At 36.1% G+C, this 25,920-nt stretch overlaps 2 protein-coding genes across 6 annotated transcripts; both read right to left on the reverse strand.

Moving 5' to 3' along the window:
- Nucleotides 1-8,279: 8,279 nt before the first annotated feature.
- Nucleotides 8,280-20,136, reverse strand: LOC107711905 (cell surface glycoprotein 1-like). Of its 5 annotated transcripts, none has more exons than XM_016516994.1 (12): nucleotides 19,874-20,136; nucleotides 16,760-17,116; nucleotides 13,830-13,877; nucleotides 13,433-13,468; nucleotides 12,505-12,798; nucleotides 12,195-12,233; nucleotides 11,059-11,066; nucleotides 10,977-11,004; nucleotides 10,759-10,866; nucleotides 9,391-9,435; nucleotides 9,204-9,294; nucleotides 8,280-8,489 (listed from the first exon to the last, which is right to left on the reverse strand). In XM_016516994.1, exons 1-11 carry the CDS (start codon nucleotides 19,916-19,918, stop codon nucleotides 9,214-9,216), a joined length of 1,089 nt encoding a protein of 362 aa, XP_016372480.1. In that variant the 5' UTR covers nucleotides 19,919-20,136; the 3' UTR covers nucleotides 8,280-8,489; nucleotides 9,204-9,213. The 5 variants fall into 5 exon arrangements, with proteins under 5 accessions (XP_016372480.1, XP_016372476.1, XP_016372481.1 ...); XM_016516990.1 differs by adding an exon at nucleotides 11,174-11,254 and having other exon boundaries at nucleotides 10,977-11,066; XM_016516995.1 differs by lacking the exon at nucleotides 16,760-17,116 and adding an exon at nucleotides 11,174-11,254 and having other exon boundaries at nucleotides 10,977-11,066.
- A 1,878-nt stretch (nucleotides 20,137-22,014) lies between these two features.
- Nucleotides 22,015-23,810, reverse strand: LOC107711828 (Rieske domain-containing protein-like). Its single transcript, XM_016516871.1, has 4 exons — nucleotides 23,648-23,810; nucleotides 23,325-23,359; nucleotides 22,715-22,955; nucleotides 22,015-22,100 (listed from the first exon to the last, which is right to left on the reverse strand). The coding sequence occupies exons 1-4, from the start codon at nucleotides 23,808-23,810 to the stop codon at nucleotides 22,015-22,017; spliced, it is 525 nt and encodes a 174-aa protein (XP_016372357.1).
- Between the last annotated feature and the right edge of the window lie 2,110 nt (nucleotides 23,811-25,920).

Genomic DNA, 25,920 nt, shown 5'->3' on the forward strand with positions numbered 1-25,920 from the left:
TAATATAGAACGGTAATTAAAAGCTCTAATGCACACCAGCACACCAGTATAGGTGTGTGTATTGTAGGAGCTAGATGACGTATGATGACGTGTGACGGCATAGTAGTGGTATCCTAATTCTTAGGGGAATATTTTCACCCCTACCCCTTGACACTCTGTTTCAAGGGACAAGGGGAAGGGGTAGGTGGAGGGGTAGGGGAAGGGGTATAAAATAGAATTGGGATTGGGCCTAAATGACTGGAGAAGTCACGATGGCCATGGTTCAAGCCTACCAGGCTGACCTGCTGAAGGACCTGGACCAGGGTCAGGGACTCCCCCCGGAAGTGGTGGAGGAGATGTGCCGTACCACAGATTTGGCTCTCCGTGCCACAAAACAAACTGGCCGCTGTGATCAGTCAATCCATGGTGGTCATGGTGGCTACAGAGAGACATCTTTGGGTAAACCTGGTGGACATAGGGGAGAAGGAGAAAAACTTTCTCCTCGATGCACCAGTTTCACCTTCCGAGCTTTTCGGTACATCCGCCAAGATGGTGGTTGGGAAGTTTCGGGAGCCGAAGGCACACTCTGTGGCTTTTAAAAACTTTATAGCATAGCGACCCAGGTCCAAGCCTCAAGCCATGAAGGGGGTTGGCCCGTCCAAGTCTGAGGACTGGAAGCGAGACCAGAAGGCAAACACAGCTTCTCGCGCTGCCCCTCCTTCGAAGGGTAGAGCATGGAGGAGGCGTGAAGCTAGAGGGAGAAGGAAAGATCTCAGGGAAGTAATTAACATCTGCCTCCTTTGCAGCATGCTTCTTTCCATCATCTGCCTTACTGATGATTCGTCATTAGAGGCTAGTTGTGAAACCGTCATCATCTATTTTTGACAGTTTACTGAGTAGTAGGCTCTCTGTGAGTCTCCTCAGTTACTGCCTTTGGTACTACTGTAAGTGTTGTAGGGGTTGTAGGCTCTCTGTGAGCCTCTCTGCAAGATTTCCTGAATGTGGGGTGTAGTTAGGTCTCCTCTCAATTTAGAGAGTCGTTATGCTGACACCTCCGCTCCTAGTGCTCAGCTAGGCAGCTTGCTAAGTTGTTTGGCACTCTTTGAGCCTCCTTGGCTACTGCGATTGTCGTCAGGCCTTCTCTCGCCATACAGAGAGTTATTTTTATTGAGGCCTCTGCTTGCCAGAGCTCCGCTAGGACATCATTTTGCAGGTTGTAGGCTCTCTGTGAGCCTCCTTTCATGGTATCCCATATGTGGGGTGTAGTTAGGCCTCCTCTCATTTTTAGAGAGTCGTCATGTTGAGGCCTCCGCTTGCCAGAGCTACGCTGGGACAGCATCTGTGAGTTGTAGGCTCTCTGTAAGCCTCCTTAAAAGATGTCCCGAACATGGGGTGTAGTTAGGCCTCCTCTCTTTTTAGAGAGTCATCAGGCCTCCGCTCCTAGAGATCGGCTAGGTATTGGCTAGGTAGTATGGAATGTTGCTAGGCTGCCTCTCATTTGAAAGGTGCTGTATTTAGGCCTCCACTCTGCAGAGCTTCGCGGGCCAGTTGGCTCTGAATGTTAGGCTCTCTATGAGCCTTCTTGGATGCTGGCCTCAATAAGGACATAGTTAGGCTTCCTATGTCCTGTTGAGGCCTCCGTTCTTGACAGTATGACAGTATGTTTACAAAAATCAACATCCTTAAAACAACAACATGCACTTCATCCACACAAGAACAAAACACATTATACATTACACTCCCTTAAACATTACATTATACCTTACCCTCCTACTACACTTATACATTCCAAGTCTCCTTCAGACAAGAAGTGGATGACGTATTTTACAGATGCCGCCTGCCAATGTCAAGTTCATTGTCATGTTTAGACTCATGCTTCAGACACCGGTCATGCCAGAGGCATTCCCCATAGTGCCCTCTAGGGGATGCAGCATCTCGTTCCCCTTCTCAGGGAATCATGGTTACATGCATAACCTGGGATTTTTCATCTGAAGTTCGAATTATTATATTTCGATTCAAGTTTAAAGGTCACCAAAAAAAATACATGGGTGATTTGGTCATATTAAATCATAAGATCATAACATGCATTTAGAATATATATTTTCATTTTATGATGACTATAAAAAAAGCAAAAACGGGTTAAGCTGGCCGCAAATTTACTGTTGACCCCAAAAAAAAAAACCTGGTAATGTGACTGCACCTTAAACTTGAAATTAACTTTTGCATAATCAACACTATACAACAAATTATGTTGATTAAGCTTAATACAGAATATTCATTTAAAGGGATATTTCACCCAAGAATGAAAATTCTTTCATCATTTATTCACCCTCAAGTTGTTTCAAACCTGTATGAATTTCTTCCTTCTGCTGAACACAGAAGAAGATATTTTGAAGAATGCTGGTCCCCATTAACTTCAATAGTATGGAAAAAGATACTATGTAAGTTAATGGGGACCAGGAACTGTTTGGTTACATTCTTCAAAATATCTTCTTTTGTGTTCAGCAGAAGAACTAAATTCATACAGGTCTGAAACAACTTGAGGGTGAGTAAATTATGAAGGAATTATCCCTTTAAAGTTGAGAAAATTTTAATTGAAGTGAATATTTATGCCTGCAAGGAGCTGAAGATTGCAAACAAGTAATGGATGGCCAAAGCTTTAGGCTTTATCATGATGCCCAAGCTGAGACCCCAAGTGAAGCATCAAAATGGCCTCACATCTGAGAATGACTACCAAGGTGTTCTTTTCGTCTCTGTTGCTCTCTCCCACTCCCCTCCTGAGCATTTTCACCACAACTATTATCACAATAATTATATTGACAGCCACAATGACCAGAGCTGGTAGGGCAAAAGCCAGAAGGGCCTTGGACTGGTCCCAATTCAGATTGAACTATTGCTCCTTCATTGTCTTTGGTGGCATTGTTCACTTTATCCACAAAATGTGTTAATGTTTCAGCGTCTAACCCCTGAAAAGTCAAACAAATAAACAAAGATAAGCAGAAAAAGTTTTTGTTTTTTTTTGCTGTGTGTATTTTGTCTTTGGCAAAATCTTGGATTGAGTAATAATTAATTAAGTCATTAACATTTCCCCTATATCACCTTACAGATCTATTCAACATACAATATAAGTATCTACAAAAATGAACATCTGTATGTGTTTCTCTAAAAGTTTACACCAAATAAGTGGTATTGTGTTGCATGGGCAATCTTATGCGTTATATAGCAACAGGAAAGGCAGTAAAACTGAAAAGCAAATTGATCTGCCATGGGTGCAAAGACTCACTATTATTACTGATGTTAACACTCTTTACTGTGAGGTTAAGATGGCCTGTTGTGAAAATATAAAGACTGCTTGGCTGTATTTTTTCTCCTTGAAATCTCCAGTCTATATTTCCAAGGTGGTTGATGGCAGGGCAGGAGAGTGTCATATTTTGTTCAGGAAACACTGTGTCTCTTTTCCACATGTCTTTCTTATCTGGAACATATGGACAGATGTGGATGTTGCAGCTCTACGAAGATGTTGTAGCTCTATGTTGCAGCTCTTTTGTCTCTTGCATATCTGACATAATTTTGCATATTTGTTCTGAAGAAAAGTACAGCATTTTCTTTTACCAGTTTTAACGACTGAAAGTGGATCAACACTGAAATTGAAGGCTTTCATGGTGGTGTAAACTGCTTGGCTCATCTCTCCAGAAGTCCTTATCTCCTCAGATGATGTAATACTGAATTCTACAATCACACTTACAGGCCTGCTCAAACACAAAAACAAATGCATTTGAACAAAAAAATCATACAATGACCATATCCAAGAAGAAATTTTAGGGAGAAAAAAATATCCTACCTAAAACCAGTGACAGTAGCAGAAAGGAAACCTTTTCATTCTTGTAGCTGTCACGGATCGGATACATGAGACAAAGCTGTGTCAGAATTATTATTATTTTTTAAAACTGCTTTTAATATTGGGTTATCACAATAAAGTTACCGTTATATTTTTAAAATGTAAAGCACTTTTCTCTTTACATTCATCCACTTATTTACAGTTTTGACTTAGTTTTCAAGTAAAATACATGAGAATTTTACTACATGGCTGAATTCAGAAATTTTAGGGAGAAAAAAAATATCCTACCTAAAACCAGTGACAGTAGCAGAAAGGAAACCTTTTACATTCTTGTAGCTGTCACGGATCGGATACATGAGACAAAGCTGTGTCAGAATTATTATTATTATTTTTAAACTGCTTTTAATATTGGGTTATCACAATAAAGTTACCGTTATATTTTTTAAATGTAAAGCACTTTTCTCTTTACATTCATCCACTTATTTACAGTTTTGACTTAAATAGTTTTCAAGTAAAATACATGAGAATTTTACTACATGGCTGAATTAATACCCTAACAAAAACATTGATTATATATCATTCAAATTGCATAAGGTACAAGATGATTTTATTTGACACTTACTGCCTCCTCAATATCTGCTTTGTATTTCTTGAATTTGTCACTGTTTTGGTTATTCAGGCTTGCATCGCAAGTCTCGTCTATTGCCAGTGAGATCTGACGATTTACTGAAATGAAATAGAGAAAAAAATACCATAAGAACATATAGATACAATCAGATTTTATAAGCATGAAAAGATTTATAAATCATACAGAATTAAGTTTTTTGAACAACTAAAAATGCAGAATGTTTTGTGTGAGGGGTAGGGTTAGGGTAAAGGGATAGAAAATACAGATTGTACAGTATAAAAACCATTACGCCTTTGGAATGTCCCCATAATGATATGAATACCTGTGTGTGTGTGTGTGTGTGTGTGTGCGTGCGTGCGTGTGTGTGTTAAAAAAATATTTTCAGTCTCTTCAGTAGTTCTGCAGCCAATCAATCATTTCTTTCTATCTACGCTCACCTTTATTTTCCTGTCCGACTAGATAGAGCTCAGTCTGTCTGCATGGTCTACAGTCCCTCTCTTCCCCAGCACCAGCTGTCTAGATTTTCAGAATTGTGATTTGCTTTGCACTTCACGGCCACCGTACCATTGTACTTATATTTTCATGCAGTTGTCAGCTTGGATTTGAAATAAAGAGAGACTTCATTACCAGGTGGTCGCCGGCAGAACGGTCCATCAGTTGGAAGAGAAGCGATGCATCTGCAGGTATCATTTTGACTGGGGCCACAAACGTCATGTTTAGAGCATTGTTCAGAGGACCAATTCTCACATTTGCAGTGGCTTTTGTTTGAATTTGAGACACACACTAAAAATTAAACAAATTGTAAACATATTAGAGAATCCACATAGAATTAAACATTTTTTGGGGGATTATTGTAGACAGAATGGCATTACACCTCTTATACTTTTCTTACCTGTAGTGATGTTCACACTAGATATTGTCAAGCTTTTCTTGATGCACACAGGGTATTTCTGTTGGCGTATCAGGTCCCTCAATTGCTCTATCACGGCTCCTCTTGGTGCATTAATTTTTATGTCAGTTGTGTATTTGAACCGTTTGAGAGGTTGAGCTATCAAAAATAGACCAAAATTTTAATATCCAGTATTTTATAACACTCCCTGATAGCACACAGTTAAAGGTGCAATAGGAGATCTTGGAAAATGCTAACTTTAGCCTGATAGCACTGAAAGCGAACGTCCCACCCTCCCTGCAATCGCCGTCCAAAGCCACGCCCCCTGAACGCATTTACACTCACAGACCAGAGACAACATTACTACAATAGGCTACATCAGGTTCCCAATTCCAGCCCATGTTCCGAAGTGAAGTAAACATCAACGTATTTCCCCTGCTCAGGGAGGAGGGAGCAATGAACACTGTGTAGGGATCATATAGATCGGAACACAGTTCATGCACGTAGCTCACTTCTAACGAGCTGGCCAGGTTTTTACTGTAGCATTTTTACAGTCTTTTACCGTTAAATTCACGGTCATTTTTTATCTACTAGCACTATGACTGATGAGGAATAATTTTACTAAAGAGCCTTACTTGTATTGAGATTCACATTGGTTATATGACATTTTGGCTGACGCTATATGGAAATGAGTATCCTTGTAGAAGTGTCCTCAGGCGATCCTGTACCATTTGCCTTGAAGCATCTATTTTGATGCTGATCAAGTATTTGAATGATTTCCAATTTGCTGCCATTAATCGAGAAAACAAATCTCAATAAAAGGCATTCATTCATTTTCTTTACACAGAACCTGTGGTCATGTTGAAATAATTTTCTTTGGTAAACAACAACATGCCAGAGATGCTGTTAAATTGAATATTATAGCTAAAGTAAAAGCTAAAAATCACATTTCTTTAAAATTCTGGATTACTAGTTTATTTACGATGACAATCCACACTAGTAAAAATTGTCTTATAATTGTCTCATAATAATTTCATATTAAAATTCTACTTCTTGCAGCTATTTACAGTATATTGATTACTACTTTCTCTCTCCTCCTTTGACCCTCAGACTATATTTAGTTTTAAAATTTTTCTAACTCTCATTTTAGTTTCTTTAATGCTTTCATCAAAATGAAAAACAAATCTAGTTGAAAACTTTTCCCACATCAATTTCTGATTAATCAAATCTCAATGCATAATGTCTCTTTTTTTATCTCTCTTTTTAAAGATTTATTTTTATAGCACACATTGAGCTCAAAATTGTTCCTGTTTTTATCACGTGTAATGAAATATGTTGCTCTAGAGATTAATCATTAAATAATCATTTAATGATTGGGCAATATTAAAATCAATTCACTGCCTTCAAAATAACTTAACAACACAAATTCTGACCTGCTATGGCATTTGAGCAAAAATGTATAATTTATTAAATTATTTGCTCTGACTAAATGGAACAATGTAAATTGATTCTTCTGAAGTAAACAATTAAGACATTGATGCCTGTGGATACACATATTAAGCTCTATCTAATTGTATCCCAACTCCATTATATACTGTAAAACAATGCTTACACAATGCTGTTATCACAGTAAAATATTTTCCATAAACATATGGAAAAATGCATTATCCATATATAAACGCATGGAAAATATCTGTAATATGTTTATCTTATCACACAATGGGATGAAACTTACCTTGTTTTTGGTGAAGCAATTATAAGAACACATCTTTAACGGAGTCACCACATTCCTTCACTATTCTTTATATTGTAATTGATAGGTTGTTTGACTAAACTTAATGAGTATTAAAAGCGCATTAAACTGAAAAAAAATAATCACGTGTTAACGCGCTAATTTTGACAGCACTAATTGTAACATATAGAACAATTGATAGTCAATTCAGATAACTTAATGAGTATTAAAAGTATCTGGATGAAAATGGCTTAAAACTGGTCTTACCTTGATTTGGTGTCCAGTCTCAGCTTGTGATATTTTATTTATTAAGAGGGGAGATCTGACTGTCTGCAGACTATCTGACTGCAGACATTTTTTGTCAGGTGAAGCCTCTGTACTGTACTGTACTGTAAGAGGAAATTGAGCACTCAATTCAAGACAAGACAAGTGTCTCGTCTGTTTGTTACTTAGATAGTGTTTGATGGCATTCAGAAGGAAAGATAAATGTTTCAAATGTTTTTAATGTTTTAAAAAAGGAAAATGTTTTAAAAGTTAAAATACTGCCACCAGAGCACTAATTGAGAGCTATCAATTTTAACATTTATTATACTTAAAAAAACTTCTAATTTAAGTGAACTTAAAACAATCTTCACATAAACCCAATATAATAAATGTCATATTTACCTGTGCCCTTCACAATTGATAGTCAATTCAGATAGCAGTTGGGGCATGTTGATGGGGCAAGATATTCCCAGTGTAAATTGGCCAATGTTTCTATTTATTTACCTTAATGAATAATGTGTCTTTAAAATGTATTGCCCCTGATAGATAAACTAAAGTGCATCCCTATAAACTCAAGGGTCATTTGCTGTCATCTATCCTAATAACTTATTTGGCTCCATTTTACAAGTCAAGATTTCACATCCCATACAAATTCAATAGGTGACATACAGTGTTTAATCTGTCAATCTTAGGGCATAAAGTTGTTTAGTCTATACTATTTTCATCCAAACAAAATGCATAGGAAAGACTAATTCCTAAAGACTAATTATCCTCAAACTCCCTTTATTTATCATTTAGAAAAAGGCCCATGTGGATGGTTGAGGGGGGAACAGAAGATGTGGTGATGGTATAGTATGAAATTGCTCCAAAAGCACTCCACTCCAAATCATTTTATCAAATACAAGTATTCATTCCACATTACAAAATGGTCCAAGTAAAAACATATACATTTGCAACATCCCTCCATTTTACTTTACTACGTATGCAATGTTAAACGCCATCAAATCTACCCTACATGCATATGGAAACTGAGGTAAATTCAGAAAAACTCCACTAGCAAAGAACAAGCACACATCCTTGTCATTGTTTAGGTGAGAATCAGCATGTAAGGCACTTTGCAATGTTTCATATTTCAGCCATCTCTTTATATCACATGAAACTGTAAAACACAGAAAACAGATATTTTAATGTTCTTCTTTTGTGTTCAGCAGAAAGAAGCAATTCATACAGGTTTGGAACAACCTGAGGGTAAGTAAATGATGACAGAATTAAAATTTTTAGGTGAACTATCTCTTTAAGAGCTCCACATTCTTACCATAGGCACTTTAACCTTCAATTGCAACTTCGGTAGCTCCCAGACATCCATTTATGGCATCCACAGTTAGGCCACCAGCCACTGCCAAGTCCTATAAAAATAAGAAACAACATTAAATAAAACAAATAATATTTTGATTTCATACATTGAAAAGATAAAAATAAATAAAATACTGAGGGAAAAATACCTTTATAGTTTCAGTTTCTATTTGCACCATTAATTCATCTTGAGCCTGAAATGTATATAAATATGTATAACTTCACTGTTGAAATAAAAACAAACCAGCAAAAAGACACTTATGATGTTACAAAAAAAAATTATATTTCATATAAAAGCTGTTCTTTTGAATTTTCTATTCATCTAAGAATCCTGAAAAATCATGGTTTCCCCAAAATTATCAAGCAGCACAATCGTTTTTAACATGGAAAATAATAAGAAATGTTCCTTGAGCACCAAATCAGCATATTAGAATGATTTCTGAAGGATCATATGACATTGAAGACTGGAGTAATGGCTGCTGAAAATTCAGCTATCTCTTTAAGAGCTCCACATTCTTACCATAGGCACTTTAACCTTCAATTGCAACTTCGGTAGCTCCCAGACATCCATTTATGGCATCCACAGTTAGGCCACCAGCCACTGCCAAGTCCTATAAAAATGAGAAACAACATTAAATAAAACAAATAATATTTTTATTTCATACATCGAAAAGATAAAAATAAATAAAATACTGAGGGAAAAATACCTTTATAGTTTCAGTTTCTATTTGCGCCATTAATTCATCTTGAGCCTGAAATGTATATAAATATGTATAACTTCACTGTTGAAATAAAAACAAACCAACAAAAAGACACTTATGATGTTACAAAAAAAAAAAATATTTCATATAAAAGCTGTTCTTTTGAATTTTCTATTCATCTAAGAAGATTAAAAATATATATCATATTTAATACATCAATGTTCTATGCTACCATTCAAAAGTCTGGGGACATTAAGATTTTTTTTATGTTTTTAAAAGATCTGTAATGATCACCAAGACTGCATTTATTTAAAGCTGCAGTCCATAAGTTTTGCCTCTTTGTCGCCATCTCTGTTTGAAAACCTCTTATGATGTTACAAAAAAAAATTATATTTCATATAAAAGCTGTTCTTTTGAATTTTCTATTCATCTAAGAATCCTGAAAAATCATGGTTTCCCCAAAATTATCAAGCAGCACAATCGTTTTTAACATGGAAAATAATAAGAAATGTTTCTTGAGCACCAAATCAGCATATTAGAATGATTTCTGAAGGATCATATGACATTGAAGACATGGAAGCTCAGCTTTGTCATCACAGGAATACATTACATTTTAAAATAAAATACAAAACCTTTATTTTAATTTGTAATAATATTTTCTGTACTTCTGGTAAAATAAATGCACCTTTAGTGAGCAAAAGAGAAAAAACCATTAAAAGAAAAAAAAAAAACAGCCCCAAAAATTTTGAAGAAAATGCAAATAAGCAAGTAAAGAAATAAATAAATAAAAATTACATTTTATTTAATGTTATTAAAGGGGTCATATGATGCTATTTTAAAGATCATTATTTGGTGTATTTGGTGTAACAGAATATGTTGACATGCTTTAATGTTCAAAAAACACATTATTTTTCAAATACTGTAGAAAAATCATGGTTTCCCCAAAATTATCAAGCAGCACAATCGTTTTTAACATGGAAAATAATAAGAAATGTTTCTTGAGCACCAAATCAGCATATTAGAATGATTTCTGAAGGATCATATGACATTGAAGACTGGAGTAATGGCTGCTGAAAATTCAGCTTTGCCATCACAGGAATAAATTATATTTTAAAATATATTCAGATAGAAAACAGTTTTAAATTGTAATAATGTTTCACAATAGCCTATTTCTTCTATTTCTATATGTTTTTAAATCATTTAAATGCAGCCTTAGTGATCATTAAAGGTGTCTTTAACTTTTGTGTATATGTGTGTATGTGTGTGTGTGTGTATATATATATGTATATCCCATTATTTACAGATCCCATTATTTCCACCCACACACAGCATGCACAGAATGCAGCAGTTGAGTTAACCATTTTAAAAGCTCACTTGTATAATCTCCTTTGCTACAGGCACAGGCAGTGGCTCAGGAGCAGGAATTGTTTCTGACAGTCTCTCTGATTGAACCTCGGAGGCATCTGTTGCTGTTTCAGGAATCTATGGGAAAGTGCCATATATTCTATTTAGATTCATCCAAGAAGCCAACAGGATTTAATGCCTGATATGCACATTGTAGATGTGTCTGCTCACTGACTTCAACTGCTCACCTGTTCCTCTGCAGCAGTTGTGTCAGCAGCTACTGTCTTAGTCACAACAAATTCTTCAGTGATGGGGTCACTCGTGGACTCAACCGAAGGCTTGAGCATGGGAAAACCCAAGGGGAAGAAACCATGTTAAAAATTAAACTTCAATCTAAAAGGATTCTAAACAAAAATGCTTGAAATTATCCCATGAAAGGACTTACCGTGGGTTCCTCCAGTAGGACTGGCTGCTGCTGCTGCTCAGGCTCTGGTTCCACTAAAGCTTCTGTAGGTACTGCAGCTTCCTAATAAAAGGAATGCATGTTATGTCTATGCCCCTTGACATGCATTGTAAATCTTATTCAAGTGAGCTCTTTTTCCCCCCCCTCAAAACAGTGATAGTCGAAGGGGTCCAAAACAACTCTGAGGCCATTTGACTTTCATTGGATAGACAAAAACACTGAGACGGATCTGCGTTTGTGTTTCACAGTCATACAGCTATAAAGACATACAGCTCTGACTTACATTCTTAAGATATTTTGAAGAATGTTTCAGCTGGTTTTATTTTGTCTTTACAGTAAAAATCAGTAGGGTACAAAACAACACTGTGCCCCTTTGACTTTCATAATATATACAAGAACACTGAAGGCCCGATATTCTTCAGGCGTAATGGAAAAACAAACTGGACAAAATCAAACCAAAACAGGTTTGTTTAGACAAAAGTTTTAGAATTTGTTTTGGGAGTTCGAAACAGCTTGCCAAAGCAAATTTTCTGGAAAGGTTCCCTCTAGCTGGTAAACACCTTCTGCTTTACATATAAAAAATATATAAGAAAATATATAAGTAAAATCAAGTAAGTAAATATATATATGCTATATAATTAAACGTGCAAACATATCCACATTGTTATGATCATATGCTTTCTTAACTGTTGTTTTTTTCCCACTGCTTTCAGTTTTGTCGTGTGTACTGTTATTGAGACGAGAGATTGCAACACATACAGCATATTAAAAGAACTCATATATCAGGGCCTTGACATCTGTCTGTCGGTCAAAGGGGTCCAAAACAACTTGACTTTCATTGTATAGACACTAAGATACATCTGTGTTTATGTTCCAGAGAAGAAAGAAAGTCATACAGGTTTGGAAAGACATGAGAGGGAAAATGATAATAGCATTTTTAATATTTTTTGGGTGAACTACTCCAAAAAATGCAGACTGGGGGAAAAAAATCAAAAGAACTTACCACTGGAAACTCTTCTGGTTCAGGCTCTGCATGTACATCCTGTAAGAAAGGAAGGAACTTGTTTAAAATATGTGTGTGTGTATATATATATATATATTTGCTAGCACTAGTTACTATAGTGTGCCTCAAAAACATGGAACAAAGTGTCCAAGGGAATGTAAAAAGTATGGGTAGAGTGAGGCTCATGTCATGCCCAATTATCCAAACAAGTGCACAGAATGGACAAGACAAAGTCACCTGTTGTGCATGCAAATACATTCATGCAAAGAGTCCATTGCAATGTGCCATGAAGATGTATTGTGTCAGGCACCTCCGTGACTTCTGCAACTTTGTAGACTTCAGCAAGCTCATTTTCAATAGTTATGGCTTCGGCTTCAACGTCAGGCTCTCCCACGACCCCGACAACTTCCACTGCGGCGTCAGCAACAGGCTCAACTTCAGTTACTACTGTTTCTGTCACAGTTTCAACTGCAGCAACAGTTTCAGCTGTAGTCACCATCTCCTCTGGCACTGGTACCTCTACCACAGGATCCTCAGCAGGAAGCTCACCTTCATCTTCGCACTCGGTGTCAGCCGTCTCCACAGGCTGAGCTACAACATGCGCCTGCACCAGAACATCATTATTATAAACTAACCGTTGTGAATCGGGCTAAAGTAAGGCGATAGTTTTGAACACTGGCTGGTTATGTACTTGCTCAAATATTGATTTCGGATCATTTTTAACCAAAAAAAGTTACGGACTGCAGCTTTAAGAAAACTGCATTTATTTAAAAATACAGTAAAACAGAAATATTGTGAAATATTTTTACAATTTAAAATAACTTTTCTATTACAAGATATTTAAACATGGTATTTATTCCTGTGATTCTTCAGAAATCATATGCTGATTTGGTGCTCAAGAAACTTTTTATTTGAATTATTATTATTATTTTTTTGTTTGTAACAATCTGAAAGCCTTACTGCCACTTTTGATCAATTTAATGAATAAAAGTATAAAAAAATTGTTTTTTATCTTACTGACCTCAAACGTTGAACACAACAAAAATTTATTTTGCATTACAATCTTTGAAGAGTTTTTATTAATTAATTATTTTAAAGGATTTAAAAGAACCTTTTCATTTTGTTTTGTGGTGGTAAAACAAATAGTATGAAACCAAAAATAATTAAGTAAATAAAAAGTTATATTAATTTATTACGATAAAATAATTATCTATCTATACATATGTATATAAACCTACCTCTGTGGCTACAGGTGTAGTGTCCTCAAACTGGACCTGTGAATAGCATATTTTAAAAAGATCATGATTAAAGAATGAACAAATTCCATTGATAAAGTCTTTTACATATTCATTACAAGGTCTTATTTATGTATATTCTATAGGCATGCTGTATAGTTGTGTAAAGCTAGAGTCCTTGTTAGTATGGGTTAATATGTTTTCTTTACACCTCATAAAGCAAAGTTATGAGAAAAGCATGTTAGTGCACCCTGAAAGGTAAGGTGTGGCGCCGGAGGCCTGGTAATTAGGAAAAACACCTTTACCAGCCCATTAGTATGAATGGCCAAAGGCAAGGGTGTTTAGTAGATAAACAGTGGTGAAATGTCAAGGGCTGATGGGATATGGCACGTTACCATACCTCAGATTCTGCAGGGTTGGACACTGGCTCATCTATAGATGATGTGACCTAAAAAGAACAGTAAGGCACAAAATTTTAAAGCTCAATGTCCACATCACACTAAAGATTCATTGTGTTACACAACTGTCTGTCATAAAGTCTCTTAAACTACAGTATATTATAATACTGACAATCATAACACTTCACAACACTTTAATTTATACATTATGAAACAACAACAAGAATCTCTAACCAAAAGTTATGAGTTTTAGACAAAACTAACTCTACCAAATGGTGAGAAATGGGGATAAAATAAAATGCTAAATGTTAATAATGCATGTTCATTGCAGAGCAAAGTGTAACACGAGTACAACATATGCATGTTGCTGAAATATTGAGTATGATTTAATATATTGATGTGTTCTACATTACTATGCCAGTCTCTGCATTGAGTACTGAACACTTGCACTTGCTCAAAAGTGCTCCAAACGCCCCCTGTGGGAGCAGAACAAAATGTTCCATGGCTAGTTGAACTCTTTGGGAAAAAAACAACAACAACAAAACAGTATGACAGACTGTTCTGAGATCTTCCACTGTTCCAACTCTCCAATGCATGTACTGTATTTGTGGAAGCCCATTTCTGCCATATAAGAAAAAAGTCATGCTTTGGTATCATAATCACAATTATGACATAGCAAGTGATAATTATGACATAAAAAGTTTGTGGAAATGGGCTTCTATACCTATCAGCATACGGAAATTAAGTTTCTCTTTTCTTTTAAGGTTGTAATGAGACTACAATTTTACCTATAAAAGTACAACTATAAGCAAAAATGGATGAAAATTAATGCAATAATGCAAATCTTTTAATGCCATTGCCACATTGCCACAAATGTTTAGTTTTACAATTCACCTTCATTAAGCATGAAAACGCCACAAGACAGCGCTGAGAAAGTTTTACGCCATCAAACATTTTCAAATAGCACATTAACTCTAGCAGCGCTAAAATGTTAAAAACTAAAACTAGAAAATCCTAAAACTAACGACAAAGTAAAAACTAAACAAAACTAAATTGGATTTAAAAAAACAGAAATAAAAACAACATTCAAAACTATAATAACCATGGTAAAGTATTACTGTTTAATGTATGCTCACATCATAGATGCTCAGAATGACATTTAACTACATGTATTGTATAAACTACACAAAGACTTACACACAACTGTTGTCACAAAGATTGTTGTTAGAGACAAAGGAGATTCTGTTGGCCACCACGCCTCCTCAGAGCTGAGCGATTGCATGTGGTTATGAATGAGCCTACAGTCAGATATCTGCTTCATATTCTCTTTCTTCAAAAATAAAGTTTTACCATCTGAAACAAAACAATGGCTATTATTAAGTTAGAAAACAATTGCTTTTACAGTTCTAATTTCTTTATAGTAACTCCCTACATTCAGATTTAACAATAAATGATTGAAGGTGCCACACACCCTCATTAGCATGCATGACTAGGCCATGCACCCCACCCAAGCACATTTCTCATCTCCACACACCTATCTGCACATACACATATAAGCTCCTCCATGCTGTCACAGACCTGACACTCCAGTAAACCAAAAAAAAGCCCTTAACGTGACACTCACTATAAGGGTATGTGCCTCTCTCTCTTGCCCTGCCCTGTGCCAATCTCAGTGTGTGTGGATGTCCAACCCAAGCACTTGTGATGTCTGTGAAAAGAGAGGACAGGCTGAAGCAGTGTTCACAGGAAAAGAAGGGTGGGCTTTAAAAGCGTGGCTGCTCTTCAAAAAACAGGAGGGAGGTTGAGGTGCAGGAGCTTGAGGAGAGAGTGGCAGTGACTTTATATTTTGGGATCATTTAGGGGGAACGTCAGCTTGCATATAGGCACAATCAGTGTTAGGGAAAGTTACTTTTAAGAGTAATGCAATCCAATATTGCTTTACTCCATAAAAAGTAACTAATTGTGTAACTAATTTCTCTCAACATGGGAACAGGAGAGGTGTCAGTGAATAAATGGAAAAACAAAGTAACTTGTGTTAATTATTTGAAAAAATAACTCAGATATTTTCTTGTAAATTTAAAAGTAATTACTTTAACAGTTACTTGAAAAAAATAACCTGATTACGTAACTTGCGTTACTTGTAATGCGTGTGAAATTCCCAAATGTGATGTTTCCTATTGAAATTACGCCAATTTGCCAAACAACAGTAAATGTGACTGCACCTTTATGCTCAGTTAGCAACTATAGGGCCTGGTACAAAAAAAAATCATCACAGGCTTCGGCGCAATACTTTTTCCAGGGCTGTATTGGTTGAAATTGCGTTCCCTTGTCCCCCTCAGTTGAAATTGTAATCGCTTTACAATCCAAGCCCCCTCAAGCTTGCGCCCGGGACAAACAGTCCAGTTGCCCACCCCTTTTTTGGCAGCCCTGCTCACGACCAGCAGACTTACTAAAGACAGAGTATGTGTGAAACCAGGCCTAAGGACAAATACAAGAATAACTACTCTCATATATTCAACACATTCCACCAGATAAAATCCTGCAGAGCCAACTCGTGTTCAACGACAAGTATGAAATACTGTTCCTAAAAAGGGAGCAGCATTCAGAAAAGCTAATAATCTTATTTTCCAAAAAAAAAAAAAAAAAAAACCCTGCAGTTCGGAATGCTGTACACAATGTTCGCTCACTAAAATATTGCCCTCCTACATTGCATTCATGATCACACCTCAATCTTCCATGATGGCTGCAAAAAGCCATTACTGCCAGGCAAATACTTTTATATTGGTCACAACAGTAACATCTGCATGACTCCTCGAGTCCAATGTAATAATTGATAATTACTTCCTACAATTTTTGGTGTGCACTTGATAATTATTAACAGCTCTGAACCTATTTAACTGACCTCAAAGAATGGGGTTCAATAGCACATTACCTCTGATACTGGAATGGCAATGCTGTCACCTTCCTCAGTCAAAACTAGCTCTTTTGCAGAGGGTTCCACTGGGGTTTGTCTTAGGTCCTCTGCAGCTTTCACCACTTCGTCTTTGATGGCATCTGTGACTGGGGCTTGTACCATGACTGGTTCTGCAGGAGTTACTTCATCAGGAGGAACTTCAGCAGGAACGTCAATGGGAGCAATCACTGCCAGGGGAATTGGAACCGCAATGGGACACTCTGAGATTTTAGAAACTGGAACTTGTGCAGGAACTGGGGCAGGGACAGCACACACTCCTGGGGTTCCCTTTCCAGAGGAGACAAACCTCTCCTCCAAAGCCTTTCTTTGGGCCTGCTGCTCAATTCAAATGAAAGAATGAGAAATAGTTGAGTTTTGAAATCAGAACAAATTTATTTCTTATCTTTAGTTCAGCTGACCTCATAATATTGTTAGACAGGGTTTAACAACTTAATTAAAAGCTTACATAAGTGAACAAAAGTTAGCTGTCTAATGGCTAAAAATGGCTGAATCCAATTGATTCAAACATTCTTAGTCCAGTGAGTTGGAAGAGTCAGACCCCCTTGGAGCTCTGGATGGGGCTAAACAGAACAGACAAAAATGCTAATCATGTCATAATGGAACCATAATCGCATTATATTCACACTCACAGCTTCATTATCCAAAAGCAAGAGCTGGCCAGTGAAGTTTACATAGGCCTCAAAAGAATGTAAGCTCTCATTGTGCATGTATGGGATGTACAGTGTCCAGCACAATTAAGGCCAAATTATGCAACCATGTGTGAAGACTAGCATCAGCACAGACAAAGCCAAATCAGGCAAAACATGGGCCCAAGTCCATGAAACAGGCCAGCATAATAGAATAAGCGGCCTGCCGTTTGGGGGAACAGCGGAGGTGGATAGGGGGAAAAAAAAGAAGCACATTTTGCTTCAAGGCTGTTCATTCTATAAAAACAGGAGAAAGTAGTTTGGAAGATTGTGGATGGGCCTACAGCTGAAAAATATGAGTTGACTGGATCTGGCAACTGAGTTAAAAAAAAAAAATTCTTCTGTTTTGAAGGGTGGTTAGCAACAAACATGGTGTTGGAATGAACTCAACCCCCAGTACTCACTATTTCCTATTTTACCAGGATGATTAGAGATGGTGAAATGTGCCCTGTTTAGGACCAGCTTAGGGCGTAACAGCTAGAGAGATAAAAGATACACTGTAAAAAATGACCGTGAATTTAACGGTAAAAGACTGTAAAAATGCTACAGTAAAAACCTGTTAAATGGTTAACGGTAAATTCTCCTACTATATACGGTGAAAAACTGTATTGGACATTACATGTATTGGACATTAATTTTACGGTAGTATACCGTTTTTGGAAGTGAAAAAGACCGTATAATTTACAGTGAATAACCGTAAATTGACATTCCCAGAATTCCCTGCGTTACATTTCAAATTTGATATTCTTTTGTTGAAATAACGGTTTCTTAGTTTTTTCTTATCAGTTTTGTATATTAGGGTTGTGTGTTACACCTAATGTTGTTAAATGAATGTTTATTGCATTATTTCAGTTTCATGTGTGTTACCGTGATGGTGTTTCATTTGGTGGTTATCAGTGTATTACAAAGGTACAAAACAGATTTCAGTACTTCAATAGGATGGTATATTAACATTATATCTGTTAATGAAATTACGGTATTTAACTGTAAATTTAAGTTAAACCCGTAAAACCTAAAACGTTGCTACCGTATTTCTTACGTTAGAATTCCAGCAACCACAGCTGCCGGTTTTTTACCGTAAATTTTACAGAATTTTTTTTACAGTGTACCCCTCTATTGCTGTACTTGTGTGAAAGGCAGTTATGTTGATATGACTGCATGCCAAGGTTTTAGGACAACAAGTGAGCATTAATCAGCTACATGTTTAGCTAAGCAGAATGAAAAGGTTGAGATTTTAATGACATATAATTTTACAAGCTGTTGTAAAATTCAAACAAAGAGTCCAGTGTTCATTTGCACAAACTGTGTGTGTTTCATTATGTCACTGGTCAGAGAAGAAAAAAATGTCTTGTGAGGCATGGTCAATATAGTGCAACATTTCTTTGCACTGACAAAATGTAAACTACATTTCAAATAAAGTTTTCAAATAACGTTTAATAAAATAAATGTAAACTACATCACTTTCCAAAAATCAATGGGTCAGTTATAAACAAAACCAGTGGATGCAAACTCTGAACCAACTGCCTCTGTAGGAATGTGCCCTGAACCATATTTGGAATTAGACTGACCCAAAGGACGTGCCAAAATCAACAAAAGTCCATATGAGTTTGGAGGTGGGGTCAAAAGGCAAGATTTGGTTTATTGCACTGACAGAACAAAGAAAAAAGGCCACAAAGCAAACCAATCAAACTTTAGAGGTGAAACACACCCATGGAATACACAAAAACAGACAGTAATTGTTATTATTATGATTCTGGTATTTATTGTTATCAGGCACAATGCTAAACAGTGATGGGTCAGAAGTCGGAAGTATGTTATTTTAAATGGGCATTGCATATGCACAATCCAAGCAACACTTTAAAAAAAAGTTTTTACAATGAAAATACTTGCAATATTTACACAATTATTGTTATTTATTATTATATATTATTTATTTATTAATCCAAATGTTTCTAGAGATACAAGGTAGGATGTGCAATTCGGTTGCATCTCTGTACTGGTTATTATGGGACACACCCCTTGTACTACATATGACACTGCAAGTAACAATCAATTAATTCTTCATATGGAAATGGACCAATGACCAGAGAACAGAAAATTATAAACCTATGACGACAGTTTACTAAATGTTATTTATAATAAATAAACAGAATTAAATAACATTATTGGAGAAAGGGTCGCTAAAAATGAATTATGCAGTTTATTAAAAAAAAAAATATATATATATATATAATATAAAGTCCATGCAAAATCGACAGAAAAAACTACAAAAAAAATAATCAGATATTAAAACAGTTTGGACGCTAAAAATTAAATCTGAATTGTTTGCAGGACAATGAATCTGAATAAAAAATCAAATAAAAAGTAGGAAAGTAAATGTACTCACCACTTTTCTCATTCGGCGCTTGTTCTTCTTTCTCTTGCTAGGCATGTTTACTGTGAAGAGTGTGTGGAATGAAAGAATAAAAAGTGTATTTCTTCTGCAATGGATGACGAGCGGGTCCGTCTCCGCTCTGGCAGTCAGATAACAGCAGTCAGAATGACAACATGGTTCTGTTTAAAGGCGCGTTGATTTGTTTCATCTCTCTGTCTGCCTATGGGGGAAGGGGGTTAGAAACGCAGTCCACACATCTCATCATCAGTCTTCATCATAGTGACATGAAGTAGGGATACCCCATTTCACACACTTTTCAAAAAAAAAAAAAATTATTGATTATTTCAAAGGGTTACTAATGACACATCATTTGTATTATTACATATTTTCATGTCTGGGAAAAATTTGGGATTAAACGGGCTAAAATGCGTTTTCAACATAAAGTTAAGTGGTTTTCATTACCCATTTTACTCTTAGTAATTTAATAAATTTCATAATTTAAAAGTTTAGTTCAGAAGTATCGAATCGGTATCGATATCGACGATACTGCCTTGAAAAATATCGGTATCGTATCGAAAACAAAATAAGTGGTATCGCCCATCCCTAACATGAAGTGGGCAGACCCCACAGCTCTTTGCAAAGTTGCATAACATTATTACAACTCCGGTCCGACGGCAAAACGTCACTTTTTAAAGCTACACACGCGATTTCAGAGTGAAAATTGTTTGAAAACATATTGTAGGAAAGTCTATTTAGGTAACTCGTTAAAAATAGGTGTCTTGCACTGTACAAGTGGTGTTTTAGTTGGACTTGGCCTTGTAAAAAGTAAAACGAATGTCGACCACATTTAGATAACAGTAACAATTGCGAATATTCACCACTATGTGTGAATGTGTGTAACAAATGAAAAAGCTGACCAATTCATTTTTAATTAGACCTATACATACAAATGTATACATACTACCGGTATATAGGCTACAAGTTAGTGATTTAAGTTCTAGATTATCTACATACACACACATACGATGTAGCCTACACAAATTCCCAGTCTGAGATACATACATTCCTGTTCTATTTCTCTCATTGACAACTAAACACACACACACACACAAATTCCCCTTGCAGAGAAAGCAAGCTTTTTTACAGTCTGAAGTGAAGAGCTTGAGGTGAGCTGTCATAGGCTGATGAGTTACATAACTGGCAGATCTGGTAAAAGGAAAACAGAGTGCTTACACTGTATTTTGATAGTCCACTTTAGACATTCTACTAACTATAATTAATTAGACATTCTACTACCTGTGCAACGCTCATTCATTTGCATCTGGGGAGGGGGCACAGGGACTGAAATGGCGCTGACACAGTTTAGGACTGTATATGTAGGGTATATTTTCTAGTTTGAAGTTAATATTATCACATTAGATTTTAGAAATAGTGATGTGTGATTATTATTATTTGTTTGGGTCTGGTCGTCTTGAGCTACCCTTGCCATCAGGATATCCTACATTATGGTGAAGATAGGGTTACTGGGGGGCTGCGCACCCCCCTATGGCACTTTAAATACCTTCCTTTGCACAGGTCTCCACCTCTGACCACGGTGTACTTTTTAAAAAAAATCTTTTGTGTTAATCTTAATGCCTTGTACAGTCACTTGGAATTTTTTTAATCAGGTAATGTGTTATGGAAACCTATAAGTCAAGCTGCCTAGTTGAATAGCAGTAAATGAAAGGTTTCCAGTCATCCTTGAATCCTTTGACCCCTTAAGAGTGAAGCCTAAACTGCACTGATGTTATTTTACATGCTTTACCACCCAAGGATTGAAGTAAGTTTTGTTTAAACAATTTGACAATATGCATTTATTTTAAGTTGTGTTTAGGTTGCTATTATTGTTTTTGCTTTGCAAGATGTTCTTAAAATATGAACAAATCAAGTACTATTAAAAATATTGTGCTCTATAATGTGCATATAGGTGAGATTTTCTTTCATCAAACCTGCATGCACTGCATACTTGATATTGATTGGAAAGGAAATTACTTCCTGCATTGCATCTCATCTTACAGATCTTTTTTAGTCATTGGCATTGCTGTAGAACGTTATCTACATTTGCTATGTTTAAGCATTCCTCCGGCCCTCAAGTCTACCTCAACCGCTCCTTTTTACAAACAGATTACAAACCCATTTCTCTCATTTAAACACCTCCTTTCACTTCCATCCTTGGCCTTTAATTTTTCCATGTCACCCTCTGACCCCCTGACACACTCCACTATCAGTCATCACTGTCAGTACTTAAATCAAACCCCCCACTAGCTCTGAGGACCTCCCTCCTGTTCACAAAATTAAAAATATTATTAAAAGACGTTGGACACTTGAGTCTAAGCATATACTGCGTTCATTCTTTATTTTAAACAGGGAATATAATAGTACATTATTTTACTTTTCAATTTCCTATGACTTTATCATCATTTTCAGTAACACTGTAATGTAAATATGATTGTGCCAAACTTTGTTATCAACAATAATAGGATAAGAAGTAGTTAAGAACATCCTAAGTGTACTACAAACATAACTGGATAGTACTGCAAAGTTACATACGCTTGTTTTTAGGTGTCTACTCTGACCAATTTCTTTCGCTGTCTGTGCACTTGTCACAACCAATGAGTTGGTTGACCAGCTTAGGTCTGTTACAAACCAGACCAGCTTTATAGCTTAACTAGATTTTCCAGCAGTGACAGGTATAAAAGAACTCAGCAGAACACATTTGCTGATCAGCTGATACCTGAGACACTCAACTTATCTCATATCTCTTCCTGTGATGTCACTTCGTTTTCTTCGGCCAGTCTTTCAGAAAAGTGTTTCTATATTTCTCAGTTTGATAGTAATCAGAGTCAGTGGGTCCTGGTGAGTCATTTAAGGTGAGGAACACGTCTTCATTAGACAGCGTCACTGTGTGGACTCTTTGCTTAACACCTCTGGAGCACCAGGTTGGTTTCAGGGGTTTCACAGAAGGGTCCACTGCCTGATAGAGACCCTCACCCTCAGCTAATGTAATTTTATACTTATGCCATGGGCACACTATGGATGGTCGCCCATCAAAGTCCTTCATTGGCAAAAGAGAAAATGAACAATTAAAACAAATTTGTGGCATACACTCTTAAAAATAAAGGTGCATCAAACGGTTCTTCAAGCGATGCCATAGAAGAACCATTTTTGGTTCCACAAAGAACCATTCAGTCAAATGTTCTTTAAAGAACCATCTCTTTCTTACCTTTTTATAATCTGAAGAACCTTCTTTCGCCCCAAAGAACCTTTTGTGAAACAGAAAGGTTCTTCAGATGTTAAAGGTTCTTTATGGAACCATTTAGACAAAACGGTTCTTCTATGGCATCGTGAAGCACCTTTATTTTTAAGAGTGTATAATATAAATAAGAAAAGAAATGGTCTAATTAAATGCTTCACAACAACTCACCTCAATATCTCCTTCCTGAAGTGGACCTCCAGAGTCTGCAACAAAATAAAAACATAACAGTGTTATTTCAACATATATTGTTTAATACATGTCAACAGATATATTTTATGAACATATTAATGAGGACGAAGGATGTACATGGCCTTCAATCTGTCAAATTCTGAGCAGACAAAATGATTAACCAGGCCTAAGCGTTATATAGGTGTATACTTTCTATTTGTGTCAAGGGAAAGAAATTGGAATGATATAAGGATGAGAAAATGATGACAACATTTTAATTTTTGGGCGGAATATCCCTTTAAATCAACCGGTCCTTAACCTACGGTAGCAGCGCACTTCAATAGCATAGAAGTCCCCCTGGTGGTAAATAACGAGAACGTCTCTTTCACCAACTGACTTCACTCGTCTGGCTTGAATGATGTTCTCTTTCTTCCCTATGAAATGAGTATGTCTGGATGCAGCTGCCACGTCTTCATCAGAGCTCATGCTCCCCCCCCTAAATATATATATATATAGTTACAATCTACAACATTATAAAAAACAGATTAATAGACAGAAAGAAAATAGACATTAGACAAAATCTATTACATTACACATTTTAGGTAATATAAGACTACTTTTTGAATACTTTTAGATTACTTTTGACCTAACTTGTGTATTACATTGATTTAAAAAGGATAATCTTGTGCGATATTGATATAAAAATACAAAGAGAAAGAAAATATATTCCATTTGTTGTTATCAAAAACATGAAGTGCATTAAACATTACATTACATCAAGGTTTCCCAAACTAGGGTTTATAAAAAAAATGGCAAGGGGTTCGTATGTTTAATGAAAAGCTAATAATGAATTAAATCATAAAAATTTACAATTAGAATAAATCGTTTTAAAATAACAACTCATTACCTTAAAAACAGAGGTGAAAGAGGTTTGGATGCAAGAGAGAGAGAGAGAGAGAGAGAAACCCTGCATTACATGTAAATAAGAAAAAATGTAAATTTGTGCATTTTAATGTGTTTGAAAGACAAAAGCCTTCTAAAGACTTAGTAATACATGGTTAAATAACACATTGAGTGCTAATTCAAATAAAAATGTATGTGTATATCAGTAGTTAATGCAATGTTGAAATGTTGAGAAAACACATTTTTGTAAACCCAGTGTTCAAATGCTGTGTGGCCTCTCATTTTTCTGTGTAATTATAGCCACCTGACTAGTGACTGGTCTTTATGTGAATGTCCACAAAACTGAAAGACTTTCCGAATGTACATAAGAATCAGGCTATCTTAGAAAGAAAAATTTAAAAGGTGAAAAAGAATTAGGAAGAACTAATAATTTATGAATAATTTATTGCTATAGTGTGAATAATATGTAATTATGTAATCAATAAAAATGTAACTGTAGTTAAGTGCAAGTACTTAATTTTTGGAATCATTTGCTACACAGAACTGGTCACGTTACATTGTATAGCGCGTTGTTACCTAAGGTATGTAGGCTAGTTGTTGTCCAAGTTGATTCTCCCGCCTGTGCTGCAGCACGGGAAATACCGAAGGCAAACGCACCTTAACTTTGTCAAATGTAAAAGATCAGGGGCCTGATGTATAAACGTTGCGTACGCACAAAATGGGCATGGAAATGTGCGTACGCAATTGATAAAAAATAGGCGTAAATATGTGCGCACCGTACGGACACTCTATGCGTACGCACTCTTTTATTGGAGTGAGCGAAATAATGAAGCAAACAGAATGATTTTAAAGTCTGTTATACATTTGACATAGGCCTACACATTTAGTTTAAAAATATGACACTCTTAATAATGAAGCTAAGCACTGAAATTTCATGAAATTATAATCCAGAAATGACAACATTTTTACATGAATTAAACAGAAATATTTGCAGAGGATGTGCTGCTTTAGAACAATTTTCCTGTGGTAGGCTATGCGATTAAATGTTCTAATCACAGCGAGGAGTGCTTGGCGTATGACAATTCCGCTTTAAATTGTGTTCTAAATAGCAAAACTCATGTTCTGAGAAAATACTTTTGCACGAATAATGATCATTGATGTGAACTTGACTTCGTCTAATGGCTTTGGAACATAGGCTGTAACGACAGACATAAGGATGACAGAGGAAGGATTTTTTTTGGCCTTCTTTGGATTTTTTAGGCAATATTTTGCCTTTATTAATTTTCAAGGCACACAGTTTCTGTATAAAAGCTGAATATAAAGAAAGACCTATATAAAATTGGAGTAGCCTAGCTATTGCATTACATGGTGTATAGTATGATCACCACAGGACATGTAATCGTCCCTTGTATTTCATGTCAGCTGCGCGTCTTTAATAAACACGTAAAAGCCCATAACACAGAACAATATTAAACAATGTTTAACGTGAGACCTTTAGGTGGTGCTGTTGATACGCATTAAAATGCCACCCAGTTAGAGAAGTGGCCATGTTTCTGTCCTGTAAATTTAACGACTTCAATTAATGTTGATGTTTACAAAGCTTTTTTTCTGTCCAGTTATAAATCCACTCACATGGTTTTTGCATAGTGTTTTTATGCTATCTGAGAAGTCGTTAATTATATATATATATATA

The sequence above is a fragment of the Sinocyclocheilus rhinocerous genome, unplaced genomic scaffold, assembly GCF_001515625.1.
Source record: "Sinocyclocheilus rhinocerous isolate Xijiao unplaced genomic scaffold, SAMN03320098_v1.1 scaffold988, whole genome shotgun sequence".
Taxonomy (NCBI): domain Eukaryota; kingdom Metazoa; phylum Chordata; class Actinopteri; order Cypriniformes; family Cyprinidae; genus Sinocyclocheilus; species Sinocyclocheilus rhinocerous.